The sequence below is a fragment of the Zonotrichia leucophrys genome, chromosome 5, assembly GCF_028769735.1.
Source record: "Zonotrichia leucophrys gambelii isolate GWCS_2022_RI chromosome 5, RI_Zleu_2.0, whole genome shotgun sequence".
NCBI classification, from domain to species: domain Eukaryota; kingdom Metazoa; phylum Chordata; class Aves; order Passeriformes; family Passerellidae; genus Zonotrichia; species Zonotrichia leucophrys.
This window is the reverse complement of record NC_088175.1, coordinates 43,581,976-43,599,685: the sequence shown is the minus strand read 5'-3', so window position 1 is coordinate 43,599,685 and position 17,710 is coordinate 43,581,976. Positions and strand designations below refer to the sequence as shown.

General features: G+C 40.7%; 1 protein-coding gene and 1 long non-coding RNA gene across 3 annotated transcripts in view; one reads left to right on the top strand and one right to left on the bottom strand.

The window, feature by feature from the left end:
- MYOD1 (myogenic differentiation 1) overlaps nt 1–1,277 on the top strand; it is a 3,650-nt gene extending 2,373 nt beyond the window's left edge. Inside the window, exon 3 of the mRNA XM_064714898.1 lies at nt 439–1,277. Within this exon, the coding sequence (XP_064570968.1) occupies nt 439–689 (251 nt within the window). The 3' untranslated portion in view covers nt 690–1,277. The remainder of the gene's footprint in view (nt 1–438) is intronic.
- The window catches only part of LOC135448678 (uncharacterized), a 19,395-nt gene extending 1,685 nt beyond the window's left edge, over nt 1–17,710 (bottom strand). Inside the window, exons 1-5 of one of the 2 annotated variants that reach the window (XR_010440553.1) lie at nt 17,075–17,710; nt 8,619–8,759; nt 6,011–6,193; nt 4,147–4,241; nt 2,322–2,714 (exon numbers count right to left, since the gene is read on the bottom strand). This is a non-coding gene — a long non-coding RNA (uncharacterized LOC135448678). Of the gene's footprint in view, nt 1–1,969; nt 2,715–4,146; nt 4,242–6,010; nt 6,194–8,618; nt 8,760–17,074 lie in introns of those variants that run through there. The other variant, XR_010440552.1, reaches the window with a different exon arrangement.

Here is a 17,710-nt window from a genome sequence, read left to right as displayed (position 1 = left end):
GCTGCTGGTAGGGGCACTGGATTTCCTCTAGATGTATTTGCAAATATGGGGATGTGTTATAGCTGTATTTCCCATTTTGCAAGTCTAACAGTTGGATAGAAGTATGTTATTGTCTGCAACTAATTTCAGCATTTAACCATATTCTACATGAAGACTTCTCACTCTATCATTAATCCAAAATGGAGTAATTTATGACTGATTTCAAATCCACTCTTCCCTTTCTATGAACTCAGTGAAGCCTTAGATTCTCCCTGTCCCCAGAGCAGCACACTGTGGTTGCACATCTCTTCCATTGTGAAATGACAATCTATTTTCTGGTTATTGGTGTCCTTCACCAATATTAATTTCCTCTGAGTCTTCACATGCCCACAAATGTGCAGTGCCCACTGGTGTTAATTACCCACTGGATAATCTGAGCACCTTTTTGTCTGTTTTTAGATCCAAAGCATGGGAAGAGCTCTGTTGTTTCCAGTCTCGATTGCCTCTCAAGCATTGTAGAGAGGATTTCCACAGATAATTCCACATGCCCTATACTGCCTCCGGTGGAAACTGTTGCTGAAGGGAGTCCCTGTTCCCCTCCAGAAGGAGTGAGTCTGAGTGATGGTGGAGCCCAAATTCCTTCCCCCACCAGCTGCACCCCAGTCCCCCAGGATAGCAGCAGCAGCAACCCCATCTACCAAGTGCTATAAGGACCCCTCCAGCTGGACTGCACCAAAACCAATTTGCTCCGTTTGACCTCGCTCAAGACCTGCCTTCTAAGGTTGAAAAGACTTCTTAAGACTTGTTCCAATTTTAAAATATTACTGAAAATTCCTTCAACTATCTAACTTTGCAAAGCTGTATCACTTCAAAGTACACATAGTTATTTATTGGTTGTTAAAGTTATTTAATACGTCTAGAGATAAAGTTGTGTACCATGAAATGGCCAATGTTTAATCTGGGCTGTGGGGAATAGGAAGCTGGCTCTTGAATGTGAAGGAAAATAGAAACCTACAGCAGTAGTGGCATGATAGATCCTTCCTATTACTCCTGTTCTGGCCAAAATGAGGTTGTGGACCATTTTTTATAAAACTTTTGTATAATTGTAAATAAGAGTTGCTTTCCAAAAAAAAAAAAAAAGAAGAAAAAAAAAGAAAAAAAAGAGCAAAATAAATAAATTTTAAAAAAATAAAAAACCAAAAACTTAAAAAGGGGAAAATTTTAAAAATATTTAATATTGCTTGGTTTGTTGTGTCAAACTTTAACTTTATATATTTATACGATGTGGTTGCCAAGAATGTTTTCACCAGTATTCTAAATAAAGACCCTTATTTATAAAATCTGTGGTGTTATCTTGACTTTCGTTAGGGCTTCTAGAATTACTAGGGCATTTAGGAGTGGTATTAGATCTCTGCCTTGGCAGGAAGAAGATACAGGCTCTGATTCAGCAAAGAAATCAAGAACATGCTTCAGTTGCACCACTTTGCATAAATATGCTGCTGTCAAAGGGTCTCCTTTCTTCATATTCTGTTGTGGTCACTGCTAAAGCTAGACCTGAGCATCACAGGTCATTATTAGAGGGATCAATCAATAAGCATGTTTCTCCTCCTGCCCCCAAAATTTACAATTACATTGGAGCACTTGATCTTACAAAGATGTGTTGAAATGAAGAATCCCAAAAAACGAGACTCTCCAAATCCCAGTGTAGCTACTGAAACCTCACACAAAACTCACAAGAACAAGTACTACATTTTGGGACAAGTGTTTACATTTTTCATTCAAGTTCTATTTTTCAAGTGTTTGTACCAAGTTCATATATTCTCAGGTATTAGAAACTAATTGCAAATGAGTTTTGGCCATAAAGTTCAAGTCACAGATCACAGTTTTCCTCAAGTTCAAGTTGGAATGTAGGCCAAAGATAGGCAGTTTTAATTTGGATTTGAACTTTATGCATCTCTGGCAGCACTGCTCCAGGGATTTGCTTCTTGTTTAGAGCCTCTCTAAAAATAACCAGTGGGCTCTGTTTCATTCAGTATCTATGTGTAACCTTGAAAGCTGGCTGTGCAACTGAAAAATGTTTAGCCCTGAGCTGGTTGTCATTGGAAAGTAACAATCAGGGTGTTTCTGTGCATCTGGACAAGAATAACCAGCAACTACAACCTGTGTCTTATCACATCCCTATGATTTATGGATTTTGTAGAAACATCACAGTGAAATAAAAACAAAAAGCACACTGAAAATCAATGTAGGTATCGTCATCGTCCCTAAATACTTTGATGACAGATTAGTCATTGTGTTCTCTGTTAGGTGACTATTATAGAGGGAGTTTGTGCAGCTCTTACCTTAAGCAGGAAAAAGAAAGAGGGAACAGCTAATACCAGGGAATGTCTCCCAATCCTTTAATCATGTATGGCCTTGAAGGTCAATGTTCTCTGGAGAGGAGAGGAGCAAGCTGCCATGTGTTGAGCAGAGCAATGCAGTTACTTCTCCTTCTTCCTGGGGCAGTCATGCTCCAAGCTTGGTGATTTTTCTGAAGCCAGAGGGGCGGGGATGGTAGCAGCCATGGGTATTCCTTCCTCATCCATGAGCTTGGGGTCATGGTGGATGATAAACCAGTGTCGAGGCATGGGACCATTCTGTGGAGCAGCCCAGGCTTCCACAGATCAGAGGAGATTCTGAGGCAGGACTGGCCACTCATCATCTTCATCAAAGTCCAACTTTGTAAAGGTCTCCCACTGTGGGCAGAAAACACTCCAGCCCATAAAGATTGAGCTTACCCCTTTGATTTTTCCATTAAAGATCAAAATCAAACTAACTTGAGAATGTGCTAATTCATACTATCATTAGTCAGCAGGGTCTCTACTAAGGCTGGAAAAATAGCCCAGGTTAGTTGGAAGCCTGTATGCCTTACAAAAGCTAAGGAGAGACAGTTGCCTCACAAATCAGGACCTCACACATTATCAATATCAATTTCATTGCCTTCAGCAAACTATCAGACCCACAGTGCAAAAGTTTCAAATAAACACGCTTGTGAAATACTAAAGATCTTTTAATCCTCATAATCTGAGGCCATAAAAGCATCCATTTTACTGCCAATAAATGGCAACCAAAGGTATTTTGGCAGCTCAGGAATGACAGAGGCTCTGGACATGCTGGCAGTACACAGTTCATGCCTGCCTTGCTTGCACTCCACTTCTGAGGGACACAAAGAGGGGTACCTGGCTGTAGGGCTGGCACGGCAGAATGGGCACAGGGCACTTGTGTTCAACAATGTACATGCAGTTCCATGTGAAGTCATGTATATTGCATTTCACTGATTTATTTTAGCCACCCGAGTTTCCACATACTGATGTTAATGTTACAACAGAGAACAGGCATTTAGCACATCCCAAAATAGATGGATGGATGATGAGGAAAAAATATTCATAGGTTTCCTATGCAGAGCCCATCTTTCTCCCATTGATGTCAGTGAGAAAAGTTCACTGGAGTAAGGCCAAAGGGCATCAGCACTGATAAATACATGTTTAGGTTACAAATATATTTATTTTTTACTTAGATAAGGAAAATTGTTCTCTTGTGCCATTTCTTCCTGTTTATTTCTAAGGTAATAAATGTATTTAAAACAAAGCCCTGTACTTGAAGAGGACAGCATGTAACTGATAGAAATATATCCCAGTCTATGAGTAAATATTTTGAGGCCAGTACTATGTGGATTCAGAGCTTTAGTTCTGACACAGCCAAGGAGCATGTGCAAGGCCGATCCAACATATGCAAACTTTGGGTCTTAAACTGGATTCCTGAAGATGAATTTAGGCATTTAGGGTTGATCCTACAAGACAAAGTGCAGCCTATCTTGGTCTAGAGAAACACTCCAGCATGGGCTCCAAACACACACTGATAGTCTGAAAGTTTTTGCCACATAAACTTTCCAGTTCAAAATGATGTTTCCTAAGGAACACTGCCTCCACAAGGAAAGTCATATAGATACAAACAAATAAAGGAAAGTAGTTGTCTTCAAATATAATGGTATGTGCACATTTTAGGAATGTTTGATTTGATTTGATAGCTTAAGAAAGCACTGCATGACAGGCTCAGTACTACTGGTTTATCTTACTCAAACCACTGCTGTGGAAAAAGTGAAGAGGAATAAATTTATATCTCACTTACATGTAATAAATGCTCCAATTTTACATTTCATCAGATCATTTGCCAGTATGAGAATGAAGAGGATCTTTTTCCTACTTTCAATATTCCACAACAAACTGCAATAAAATTGTAAATAACAATGTTAAACACCATTTCCTGCATTATCATAGCAATACTGCTACAGAAGTATTTCACATACCAAACATTCAATTTTAGGTAAAAGATATATGAACTATTCTTGGTATCTGTTTTCCCTTTAAAAAGATTTTATTATCTGTATCCAAATATATTAAAGAAATATTAAATTGGCAGTTACTTCACACCAGATACTGCTCTTCCAAAATGACTTGTCACTTTCAACTCAAAATAAAGACCTTTAAAAAAAACCCTTGAAAGTGGACAGTTTTCATTTTACATCTTACATTTTGCAGAGATATTTAAAAGGTTCAAAATGTGCAAAGAGCCAAAACTGCCCATCTTCAGAAGAACTACATCCAAAAGAGACAAGGAAACCTTTGTACCTCATACCTCATGAATTGTAACGAATGAATTAATTAATATTTCATTTTTGTTTAAAAATTTCCTTGAAATCAGTAGGAATATTTCCAGCTTCAGTAGGAATATTTTCAGGCTACTGTACATAATACTGTCTGGGATAGTGTTCAGGTAGCAGTGCAAAGCCAGGACAAACTCCCTGCTGTGACCCTTTGCTTGTGCTCTGGTCACTGACCCATTTCTGTCACAACGCTCTCAGATGTGCTGGTCCCCCTGAGCACAAGCCTCTGAACAAGCTGCCAGGCTTTAGTGCTTACCTGATCCTGAAAGTACCATCCAGAAACTGCCCCCATAATAGTGCTGAAAGCCTGCAACAGTTCCTAAATGAGTGGCTGACACGGAGCCTGTGATAGCAGGAGATGGTATGAAGGTCATTTCACATAACTTGCATGTGGCAATCTTGGCTTCACAGGCAGGAGGTAAAAAGGCCCGTGTAGAGTCAGAGTGCAAATCTCTGACAGCATGACCTGGAGATCATCTTGGGAGGCACATCCAAGTACCTCATTAAGCACTGTTTACTATCAGCTCACCCTCCCTCAGCCTCTCAAATCACTGGTTTTCTAGTAAAACTGTTGAACAGCCATGACCTCCTCTCCTTGATGGATGCAGCATGCTCCCTTCTCAACAGGCTTGTTGTGCAACTGGGAATGTCATTAAAGTGGAGACCTTTCCATCTTGACATTTCAGGGCTAACAAGGGAGGGGATGGTCCCTAGCATAATACAGAAAAGCTGTCAGATTGGCCTTTCCCTCCCAGGACCCAGCAGGAATTAGAAACACATCTGACAGAGCCACTTGGGTCAGTACAAGGAACCCAGAAATTTCCCTGTGGACCCAGAAACCTACATTTTGCATACACAGCCACTTGTGAATAAAGATTTAACATGGTAAGCTAATGGTGAAAGCTGATCTATCCTGTAACCATGCGGTGATAGAAAACCTCAGGGTTTTCCCAATAATACAGTCAACATGGCACTGAATTCACATTTTCTTACTACAACAGCAATAACTTTTATCATCTACAGGCATCTTAGCAACATCAACAGCTGTGCTATTTATGTAATAATGCATAACCTCACATTTATCAATAGCAAGGCAAATGCTGTAACTATTTATTAAAAATTTACTAAAAACTCTAACAGACAATAAGCCACTTAATCACATGACTGAGGGAGGTTGCAATTTTCTTTGGGATGTTGGGTTGTTTTGTTGGGAGTCAGATTCACTCAGAAGCCTGTGTCTCAGCACAGTTACCTCCTAGTTCTGCATATCCATTGCAGTAAAAAGGGTCCCCCAATCTCCACAGTTCTCCCTAACCCAACTCAACTGACCTTGAGCCTTTTCTGGTCCAACAGCCACATCTGCTGGGAAAAATATTAACTACATTTCTTCCTGAAATCATTGCTTGGTGAACTCCATGCTCTGTTTTATCATCTTTCCATAATGTAAGGTTTGTTGGTGCAGAAATGGCAAAGATATTCACAGTCTTCAGACAGAACCTGGAGGTCTATACTCTAAGAACATCAAGAAAAATATATTAGAAAAAACAATTTCTTCCCTACCAAGAACCTTCTACAGAAGCAGAGAGAAAAAATTGTAAGAATAGTATGATTGGTTGGGTTTTGGCTTTTTTATTGCTAGACAAATTCTCGGGCACCACTCTATTTTTCTTTAAGTGAAAATAAAGACAAAAGGAGAGAGAAAATGGAAGGTCTTTGAATGCATTGTATGGCTTGTGCTGAGAGCAGTGGTCCTCAGGGAGACAGGCTGCTTGCCAAGAAGGCAGGTGGGGAGATGCAGAGGAACTGCAGATGACAGCAGGATCACAGTGACATTCTCTGGTGACAAAGTCCCTCAGTAGGGCACAAATCTTGGCCATCGGACCAAGGCAGGTGATTTCCCCCTCTACTCTGCTCTAGTGAGATCCCACCTGGAGCTGTGCCTCCAGCTCTGGGTCCTCAGCACAGAAGGGACATTGACCTGTTGGGGTGAGTCCAGAGGAGGCCACCAAGATGATCAGAGGGATGGAGCACCTCTCCTATGAGGAAAGGCTGAGAGTTGGGATGGTTTAGCCTGGAAAAGAGAAGGTTTCAGGGTTGCTTTCTAGTACCTGAAGGGAAAAGAGAAGAAAAATGAAGAGAGGCTATTTAAAAGCCATGTAGTGACAGGACAAAAGAGAATGGCTTCAAACTGAAAGAGAATAGGTTTAGATTAGGTATTAGGAAGAAATTCTTTACTGTGAGAGTGGTGAAGCATTGGAACAGGTTGCCCAGAGAAGCTGTGGATGCCCCATCCCTGGAAGTGCTCAAGGCCAGGGTGGATGGGGCTCTGAGCAGCCTGGTCTAGTGAGAGGTCTTGTTCCAACCCCTTTTCCATAGCAGAGGGGTTGGAAAAAGATGATCTTTAAGGTGTCCTTTCTAACCCCCACCATTCTATGATTCCTTTTATACTTTGGCCACACAACATTCCTTTCTTTCACATCAATGCTCTACTTCTGAATCCTAAACAAAATGAAACCATACCTTTTTGTTCTGAATTTTTAAACTTGTTTTTATGGCACCTGCGAGTTTCCTGAGGCAGGAGCCTAGAAATTCACATTTGAGAGCTGCTGCTTGCTGCAGTGTGAAACTACATTATTGAACCAACAAGCAGTGTGTAAGCTTTTCTCCGGGCCACCGGAGGGCAGCATTTCCACGAAAAACAGGACTTCGACATCTGGGATTTTTTTTAGTATATACATTCCTTTTTCCCCCCCTAAACTCTCACATCTAACTCTTTCTCAGCTCAGGTAGAGAGCGTCATTTTACACTGCAACAACTTAAATCAATGAGCTGAATTCCTAGCCAGTGTAAATTCATCAGTCTTGCTGGCAGTTGACACAGTATATTTGGATTATTACAGCAAGTACAAGCTCATGGTTTGAGTTTGGATACTCAAAGATGCATTTTTATGGGAAAAAAACCTTTTATTTATATGGCAAGGCATCCCTATGTATGGACTAAAGTTCAGGATGAAGAGCATCACAGAGCAAAGCATAGATACAACAGTTTGTAAAGGAAGACCCATTCTCCATCCAGGGCACGTAATGCTCTCATTACAGATCTAATGGCATGGAAATACAAATGGATGCAAGGGGGTTCATGTGTCACACGTGTTCCTTTGTATGGGACAGGTCACACTCACATCCCTTTGTTCCCTTTGGAAAGGAAGCGGGTATGTGCTAGGCACTCGTGCTCTAGGCTCTCAAAGGCTGTCCTCTGCAGAGCTACACACTTGAAACAGCTTGCAGTTGAAAGCCAGCTGCACAAAATGTAGTCCCAAACATGCTTTTCAAAAGCTTCACAAATGCCAATTACATTAAGCGATAAGAAAAAAAGCAACGAAGTAATGTGCCTAATTAACAAAGCTAGAGATGGAGCCAGCCACTTGGTTTGAAGTACTTCCAAGAGAGATGTTAAATGCAATGGTCAGGGCAACTCTGGAAGAAATAAATTAACATGCTGGGTTAATATTTCAAGCTCTGTGGGAGTAAAAACTGTGTGTGGTAAGAGGAAACAAAGGTAAAAATATCAGAGGGTGCTATTCTGTTTGTTTGTTTGCCAAGGACACTTTAGCTTTTGCCATTTATTATTCTTCATGGTACGCTCGAAATTATGCAAGAAGACATAAAAGTGTCAGCATTGCGTCACTGGCCTTCCTAAATTTATCTTTTACCCACCTGTTAAATCTCAGCTCAAGGTCAAGAGAAAAACTATTTTAAGTGAATGCACTATGAGATAGACACATTCATGAAAAATATCTTAGGAGAATTCTTTATCTTTAGTACTATCTGCAACCACAGCTTAAGAGATGCCGCACACTACAGGACAAGAGTGGAGCTTTTCTGGTCCTCATAAATAAGAACTGACTGACAGCTGCCTGGTTCCAAATCTTAGATACCTGTGGTTGGGAAAGCTCAGGCCCAAAACTCAGCTCACAAACTCTCAAGTTCCAGCAAGTAGTGTGGCTTGAATTCATTCCAGTACTCATCTGTTGGCAGCTGTTTCCATCTGCTCCTTCTTGAACCCTTGTGCTGACTCCCTAGGGAAGAGCAGGAAGATTGTCACGCAATGAACTCGCTTGTTGTGAGCTGGCTGCTCATGTTTTACCCCAATCTGTCATCTCACCTCATCTGCTCTCTGGCCTTTTTTTGCCATGAGAATTCTGAGTTCTGCTCTGCACCTAATAGGGAAAAGAAACCCCAAACCAACCATTCCTCAAATTATTCCTTCTTTTAAGTACAAATAATTATTATGAACAAGAGATACAGAAAAGATTGAAAAAGATCGCTTAGTCCTCACAGATGAATCCCACAGTGATTCCTGCATGTATGTTTTGCAGCTAGAAGTGTCTGACATACCTTCACTTTGTGATGAGGGAAGGCAGATGCCCTTCAAGCACTCCATGACCATTACCTGCAGCCCTTTTTTTTTTTTTTGTTTGCTTCTGCGGTAAAACACAAAATGTAGAAAGAGAAAAAAAAACCCAAAATAACATTTTCTAGTTTGGACAACCATGTTTATGTTTTCTGGACTTGCAGCAGAGCCTTTAGGAACTTTGGTTGACTGAGCAAATGTCTATGCACATTAGGGCTCCTCTCTTAATTTGTCCCATTACTATTTTATGCACTTGGTAACTTGATATGTACACATTAACATTAATTGGCCAGACTAAGAAAAAATTTTATTGTTTCTTAATCAAGATAATAAGTTTTATATTTTCATCTTTGAAAGTTTTAATTTATACTTTGATATTATCTCTAGCCTGATTTCCAATTGAACCAAATCCCCTCAAATCTCTTGGGCATTCAAAACTTTCAGGTGTAACGAAAATGAAAATGAAAACTTTTGTTCAGAGACATTTTTCTTTATTTCAATCCCAAAGTACCTGAAAGCACATCCCTAAATATAAGCAGCATTCTGCAGCTGCTATTCAGCCTAGGGTTCAGAGGGGAGAAATAATCAATAAGAGAAGCAATACAACAGAATATGGAAACAAAGTTGAAGAAGATTCCATTAGTAATAACACAAATGCAATCATCTGGATTTTGCCCTAGCCAGAATTATACATATTTGTGGGTATATTGGTCAAAATACCACCTAAGAGCTTTACAAGCATAAACTCAGGAAAATAGAGTAATTTCTCTGACTTGCCATGTCACCTTTTCTGTGGAGCCCTGCTATTTGCAGCATGCATCTGTCTGCTTGGATTATGCAGTGATCAAACTGGGCCACACAAGGACAGCATCACTTCAGCACTTCTGCATGGAGACCTTTCTATATAATGAAGGCTTCTGAAGGGGCTTGGCATGATAAAGCAATTAAAAAACATTGTCCACATCCTGAATTACTACCACACAATCAACCATTTCCTCCACTTTTTAACAGGCAGAATAAGCTGAAGAACAGTTTCAGAAGAAACAGTAGAAACCTTTTGTATTTTTTATTAGAGTTGGAAAATTTTCAAAGAAAAAAAGGGCTTTATTATAGATTTGAGAACTGGACCCTCCTTTTTTCTCACTGCTCCATAGGAAAGCAAATAAATATGCTATTGTAGGCCATCTTAGGATGAGAATCCATCCTACAAGAACAGAAAGGTCCAAGTTTGCATGAGAATGGAGCATTTCTTAAGGAAGACCCAACTCTGATTTCTTGCAGGCCAACTCTGAATATCTTGTCCCACTGTGCTCCTTCTCTGCTTCCTCATTATTTCCCAATTCCTTCTACTTCTGGGCTACCTAGAGGCAAAGACTACAACTGCAAAACCTGGCAGAACCCACAGATGAATCAGACTGAATCAGTAAACAATGACTAAAAGTGCAGCGTCACAGGAACAAGCATATCACTGTGCCTCAAGTTAAATCATTTAAATACAAACCTGCTGCAAATCTTAACAGGAATTTCAGCCACAGTCTGGAGAGCTGGTATAATCCTATTGCACTGGGATTCCTACAGAAGTCTTCCCCAGGTCCTGGAAACCTGGTAGAGCATGTTCCTGCTTCCTGGAGTGCAGACACCATTCATTACAGTGTGTCCCAGAAGGGAAAGGCAGAGGACAAGCTAATAGATGTGCCATCCCTTCGCTATTGCCTTTCTTCTAGCTCTCAACACTTCATTTAACTGGAACAAAAGGCTGCTGTCAATGCTAAGGCACAGGCCCAGGTATGAGACAGGATAAAGAAACCTTCATTTCCAGCAGCTGATCCAAGATTTGGGACAGAAAGTAGATTTTGCTTTTCTTTTACTCACATTTATATTGTATAAATCCTGGCTTTTGACAAAAGAAATGCAGCAGATTTCATCCTTAGTGCCAATTATTTAACTAGCATCAGTGGAACTATTATACTTTATATCTCTTCATATGCAGCATTCAAATAATTACTTCAATAGGATTAAATATCATATTCATGGGACTGGCTGTAAATATTTACAAAGCTAGAGAACAGAAAAGACATCTCAGAGTTATTGATTCATGTCAAATATTGAGAAGCTAGGTTAATCAAGGGATTTAAGCAATGCTTTAAACCTTTGAGTCAGCATTGTTGAGATTTATTTAAACTACTCTTACCTTTCAACATCTAAAGTTTTACAAATCATTTATAACAATAAAGACTTAGAGGCCATTTTCTCATCTGTTTGTCTGAGGACATTTCAGTTACTATTGTAAACTCAATAGGCTGAAGAAGTAATAACAGCTGTGAAAAGTGAAACATTCAACAAAAATAAAGTTCTCATTTCACTAAAAAAAAGGTAAGAAATTTTCTAATTATTTTGTGGTATTAGCCAGCTGATGGCCAAGCACATACATTTTATAAAATGGAGCATATTCCATGGTCCTCGGTCAGGAACAGACCCTAATTTTTTCTAGTTTTTTGGTGGTTAAATGAAAAAGATACACTTGCAGTGCTGAGAGCTGCATGCCTTTTTCAAGAAAAGACTAGCACCTCCTGTTCTGTATTCTGTATATAGTAGTTGTGAAATACATATGTCTGTATCTATGTGTTTGTGTCTGTTGCTATGTTCATGCACCTGCAATTTGGCTGAGATCTTAAAAACATAATGACAGCATTAGTAGAGTTTTGTTTTCAGAAAAGGCTGACTAGGCCAGTCTGAGAAAGTCAAGGATCTTCTAGGACCACCAAAACAAATCAGCTGATAAAATAAAGCCAAGTCCCTGGCTTTTTCTGAAACTCTAGCTGTAGTACATGGTAGGAATTAAATGGCTCCAACCTATGTGCCCTCTTTTGGCAATGCAGGTTCAGAGTCCTCAGGATGACTGAGCTCAGCTTGTAGTAATGAGTTTAGATAAGGGGTTTTTTGTTATGTGCTGACAGGAAACTTCCAATTGTAAGCTCAATTTTCCCCATCACCAGCTGTATTTTTGCTGGATCACACCTAGATCAGCATGAAGGAGAGGGACAAATCCATATCCTTCCATAACACAGCATTGTGACAAAGTAGCACATTAGCTGTATGCCTAATTTTGGATGCTTAAAGTAGATTTTGATGTGATTTAGGTCCATGATTTCTTGAGGAACACTTATTTCTGTTTTGGGGAAGATCTCATCAAAGAAAAATTCTGACACTTTTACTACAGCCTTGACTTGAGGACATGCTCCAAAAGAAGCACAGAGCCTCACCCAGGCCCGATTTAAGGAGCTGGGGGTGAGACAGACAACTCAGCAATTTTTTGCAGTGCTTATTGCCCTTTTTGCAAGGAAGGTGCTCTTTCCCTACAGGTAAAACAGTTCAGAAATCTCCCTAGTCCTTCAGCAAGCAGCAGAACACCATTTCCACCACCTTGCCTTACTTGTAGGCACAATCTCCATAATTGCATCTGCTTGGTTCCATCTCCCATCAATCTTCAGCAAAACCAAATGGATTCAGGTGGGAGTTTCTCTTAGCTAACAGGGTGGGTAAAGACCAAAGATGATCTCTAACATATCACAATATTACTTCCATTTTTTTCCAGAGCAGCTTCCATTTATGTCACAGTTTGAGGCATACTTTCTGAAGGGTCCCAAAGGAATTTGCAAATCAAAAAGAACCTTCACTCAGAAATATCAGCCCAGTAGAAATGGATGAACAAGTCCAACTCATCAGGCAGAGCACAGCAAATGCTTCTCAGCTCAAAGCAAAGCCATGCAACACTTGGAAAACATGGATGAGAATGAAGTACATATTCAAGCAAAACTGAAGTAATTAAGAGAAAAAAATATCCAGCTATGGAAGTGCAGGAACAAGCATTTAGCCATAACTTCTGCTACTCTGGTTACTCTCATTAAAAGTATCATGACCTTGTATCAGGCTTTGGGCTACACATCTCTTCAGATATGCAACCTCTCTATGACTCCCTCTGTCAACACCAAGCACGAATCCACAATTTTTTTCTCCATTCTCATTCTTTCTATGAAAGGCTTTCATCCAATTAATGACAATTCAGAGGGGTAAATCTAGCCTTTCAGAAAAGTAATAACATCTATGCAATTGCAGCTGCTTTATTTTTAAATGATTTTCAAGGACAAAATGAGTACATTGCATGCTGAAGTCCATCACAGCTTTCCATTTGAAGACCTCAAACCAAATTTACAAGGGTCAGTGCTAACAAATACAATAATTCACAGCATGATGTAATCTAAAACTGATAAAAAACTGTACTGAAATACTGTTGAGTTGTCATGAACTTAATACAAGAGAGCACAGGCTGAATTATAGCATTCAAGCATTGCAAAACTGGTCTTCCAACCCCAGCTGCCTTTTCTTTTGAGGTTATAACTCTTACAAATAATGCTCTCAGCCTCCTCCAGCTTTAAAACATTTTGAAAGTACACTCCAGTTATATTCATAGTTGTGCGCAAAGTCACAGGTTCTCTCAACATCTTTTCATATTGTTACAATGGGTCATTCTTTTTCTTTGAAAAGAAACTGAGTGATGAAGTCAGAGCTAGGCTTACATTTCAGGAGTGGGAGCTTCTTCAGCAGTCACCATTGTTAGTGTCCTCTCTAGAAACCCCAGTGAAGGAAGAGGCTACAGAGGAGTGCAGAATCAAGTACTCTTGACACACTAGTAAAGCACCAAAGCATACAGCAAAGCTCCTGATGTGCATTTCTGTGCCTATACAGCCCTGGGATTCAGATCTGTCAATCCAACGTCTTTGGTAAGAGGCAAAATACCTTCATACAATAATGAATACAGTTAAATAAAATTTTAGAAAAAGGTGAAAATTTCACTTCAAATTAATGAGTTACTAAGTTTACGAGTGTTAGGGAATATATGCTCAGTCATCTCCCACATTGAGAAGAAAGCTACTTTGGAGTTAGAAATCACTGCAGTTCTCAGCTAAAGTAGAGAGCGGGGGGATTAACAAAAGAATAGCATGTGAACCTACTAGCTTTTTTTTTTCAGTTTGTAGACAAAATTTCGACTTCTCTCTGAAAGACAATCTACATTTTCTTGCATATGACTGCCCTGAGGATGCTGAAGTATAGGGCAACAAAGGTGATCCCAGTACACCAGACACAGAGGGAAAAGAAGGACTAATTCTTCCCATGTCATCAGAACAGTGAGGTGACCTAACACCAGTGACAGAATTGGCAAATGGACTCACTCTCTAACTCAGCTGCACAGTAGTTTAAAAACTAAAATATATCTATGGCTAAAAGATATTCTTCCACTACCACCACTGAAACTTTTAGAGGGTTAGAAGAACAGCTAGAATTATAGATAGACCAACAGGAGTGCTCAAAGTGCACATATAGTCTCCTGACAGTAGGTGTGCCACAAGGGAGACCTTCAGAGTGACCTTTCGAAACTCTACAGCTCATTTTCCTCACTTATGCCAGATTTTGGTCAGCCCCAACTCAGCACAGATGATCATCAAAATCTCTCACCAGTTATTAGAATCAGTTCAGGGAAAAAATGTATTTTCAAGATGAATGGATTTTAATGCATTTAAAAATTTTCTGGTAACACCATCTCCGCAGATGCTGTTGCTATACCATAACCCTTATCCAAACAGATTGTGAACTCTTTTGATAACTACCAACCCTGTGCTTCCTACAGAGGTCTCCCAGCATTATTAAAGCTGGTTTAGTTCTTTTTAACATGTAAAACTTAGTAAAATTAATTAATAAGTTAACTTAAAATGACAAGTTGTATCACAGAAAAGCTAGATGCCTTGGGGACTCTCACATCCACCTTCATATTAAGTCCTCCTTAAAGATATCAAATATAAACCAGATGCTTAAGGATTTAAAGATGTCAAAGATAAACTATAATAAAATCCAGTTATTATTTTTTATGGGACTAGGAGGACAGAAGTGCTACTATCAAGTTTGGGATTAATCATAATTCCAAAGGAAGTTTTGTCTGCAAATTGGAACTGGAAAAATTAGATGATTTCGTTTGTCTATCATAATCCAAACATTTCTAATTATGATTTTTTTTTTAATTAAACTAGAATTTTATATTGCTATATGGCAAGCTTTAAGCAAAACTTTGCTCAGACACTAGATTGTCTTAAACCCTCCATTCCATGCAAACCAACAGCCATCCATGCAGTGTTATCAACTGTGTCTAGTTAAACAAAAGCAAATCATGTTGCAATCTACCATGCAAAGCAAACTCTTTGTGTCTTAATATGCAGTTATTTTGTGCCATGATCCTTGTTAAATAAGGATCCTTGTTAAATAAAGATATTATTTTTGAACACTTTCCCTCTCAAGCTTCAATATCAACTTCAAACATGATGTTATCTTTCATTTTCCACGCTAAAATTATGTCTAAACTTACATTCCAATTTATATTTCTAAAAGATCTTGTATTTCAGCAGCTATCTTGCTCCAGATCTCACAAGCTCCTGCTTGCCCATCAGCCTCTGATTTGGGGCCCTCTTTCATGTCTTTTGAAACATCCAACTCTTCTGATTCTACCAATGCTGCTTTATCAATTACAGCTTTAGTAACTTCAAAGAAACCTTGCAGGTCACTTGAGCATGGCCTTCCCACCTAAGTCCATGAAAACTGTTCTTAAACAAGGTTTCTAGCTTTTCATGTGTACTTCCAGATGACTTCTAAGGTCCTGCACCATCCTCCTTCAGCTCCCCAGACAAGAAGGGAAACCCAAGCAAGGGAAGCTGCACCATATCTCTTTCATTCCCACAGTTGCCTTAGATCCCAACGCTGAAATTCCTAAAGAGGAATCACTCACTGCAGGCAAGGTAACATGGAAGGCAGGAGTTAATGAGCTGGGAAAGAATCTTTAAAGTTATGGATGTGACCAGAAGGACCCACAAGTCTAGGATTCACAGGCCCTGAACATCTTTCCTGGGTCACCTGCCCTCCACAGCCTTCATTAACTCCCCGAACCTACCCTACAGCTCTTTCCCATTGGTCCCCAGACCTATTATTATCAAAACCAGGCATTTACTATGATTTAAAAGAATTTTTGCACGTATTATTTTATGTCAGAGTCAACATCCTCTTTTCCTTTCTTAATGCCAGGCTTGGGTTCGCAGCCCTCTTTTCCCTCTGCATCCTCTGGCTGGCAATTCTCAAGGATTTTAGATAGTATTTCTGTACTTGTGATTCTCAGATTCTCCCTCTGTCATCAACCTTTCTGCCTCTGTTCAGTCCCAGTGCTGAAGCTGCTGTCTGGCATCTCTTCCTGGAGATTTTTTCATCAGTTTATGCTAGCTGAAGTGCAGAGTTGCCTTGATTTAGCCTCACTTTCCCATTTCTCATTCATAGCTGATACGAGTAACATACTGCCATTCCTGCTGTATTCCCTCCCTTTTCCCCAGAGTCGCACACAAATAGCACCAGGTCCCAGGCCTTCCTTCTACCCCACAAGCTTAAAGAGCAGTGTTACCATGTTACCATTTTCACAGACAAATCTGCTGGTTAGACCTCTTTGGAATGTCTCACCACAGTTACTGCAGTTTTCTTCTCTGCATCCCAACCATGCAATGCACTTTGCAAGGAAGCTGCAGGTGACCAAACACCTCATCTCACAAACCTGAGCACACTGACTGCTCCTTGACAGCCTTCCACTTGCTCTTCACCTGCTGTTCCCACACATCTGAATTTCTCTCATACTTGCAAGTTCAACCTAACTGCATTCCTCTGGTCTTCCCTCTTCTGTTGAGCATGGTGTTGTCCCTACCACTTGTACACTCCATCAGCATTCCCTAACCATGTACCTTTCCATTGTATGTTTCACCAGCCTCTCCCATTCATCATGACATGACCCCCCCATGGTCAATTCACAAAGGCTCAGCTCTCCAGGCTTTCCCATAAGCCCATTCCTCCTGAGACGTTGGCAGCAAGTAAAACAAAATACAGAACACATCTACATACCTCTCTTACTTCCTTTGCATACAACCATCTTCTTGCTGTTCTTCAAGCTCCTTGCAAAACAGGAGCTGGGGTTTTTCGAAACTTCCCTTGTCATTATTTGTGTATTAATGAGAACAAAAAAAGAATAGAAAACACAAACCCAAATTGCAACTTCCTACCAACATAGGCGTTCAGAAAAAAACCCAAGTGAGCAATAGGAAAAGATGGAGAAGTGGTGTAGGTGCGTGGAACCGAATAAAAGCACAACCTGATAGGAAGGGACAGCCCTGGGTACCCCTGCTCGTGAGGCAAGAATTTTACGCCTGGGGAGATGTTGAATTGTGCCCTTCAGCCATTCGGGTCCAGGCAGGACGAGCACAGCCGTGACTCATGTCAGTGGTGCCCCAGAGTGTCACTCGGAGCCGAGCGAGGGGCAGCCCCGGGACCCCCGCCGCTCCCGAAGGGGACTCTCGGTGTGAGCGCCGCGCGGTGCGGGTGGGTGCGCGGGGCGGGAGGGCGCTGTGCCCGCAGCCCGGGTCCCGGAGCGGGCACCCCCGTCCCGGCGGCGGGCGCGGTCCGCGCTAGGACCCGGGCGGGAGCGGCGCCTGCGCGGCGGTGCCGGGCGGCGGGCGGGCTGCACCGAGCGGCTCGGCAGCG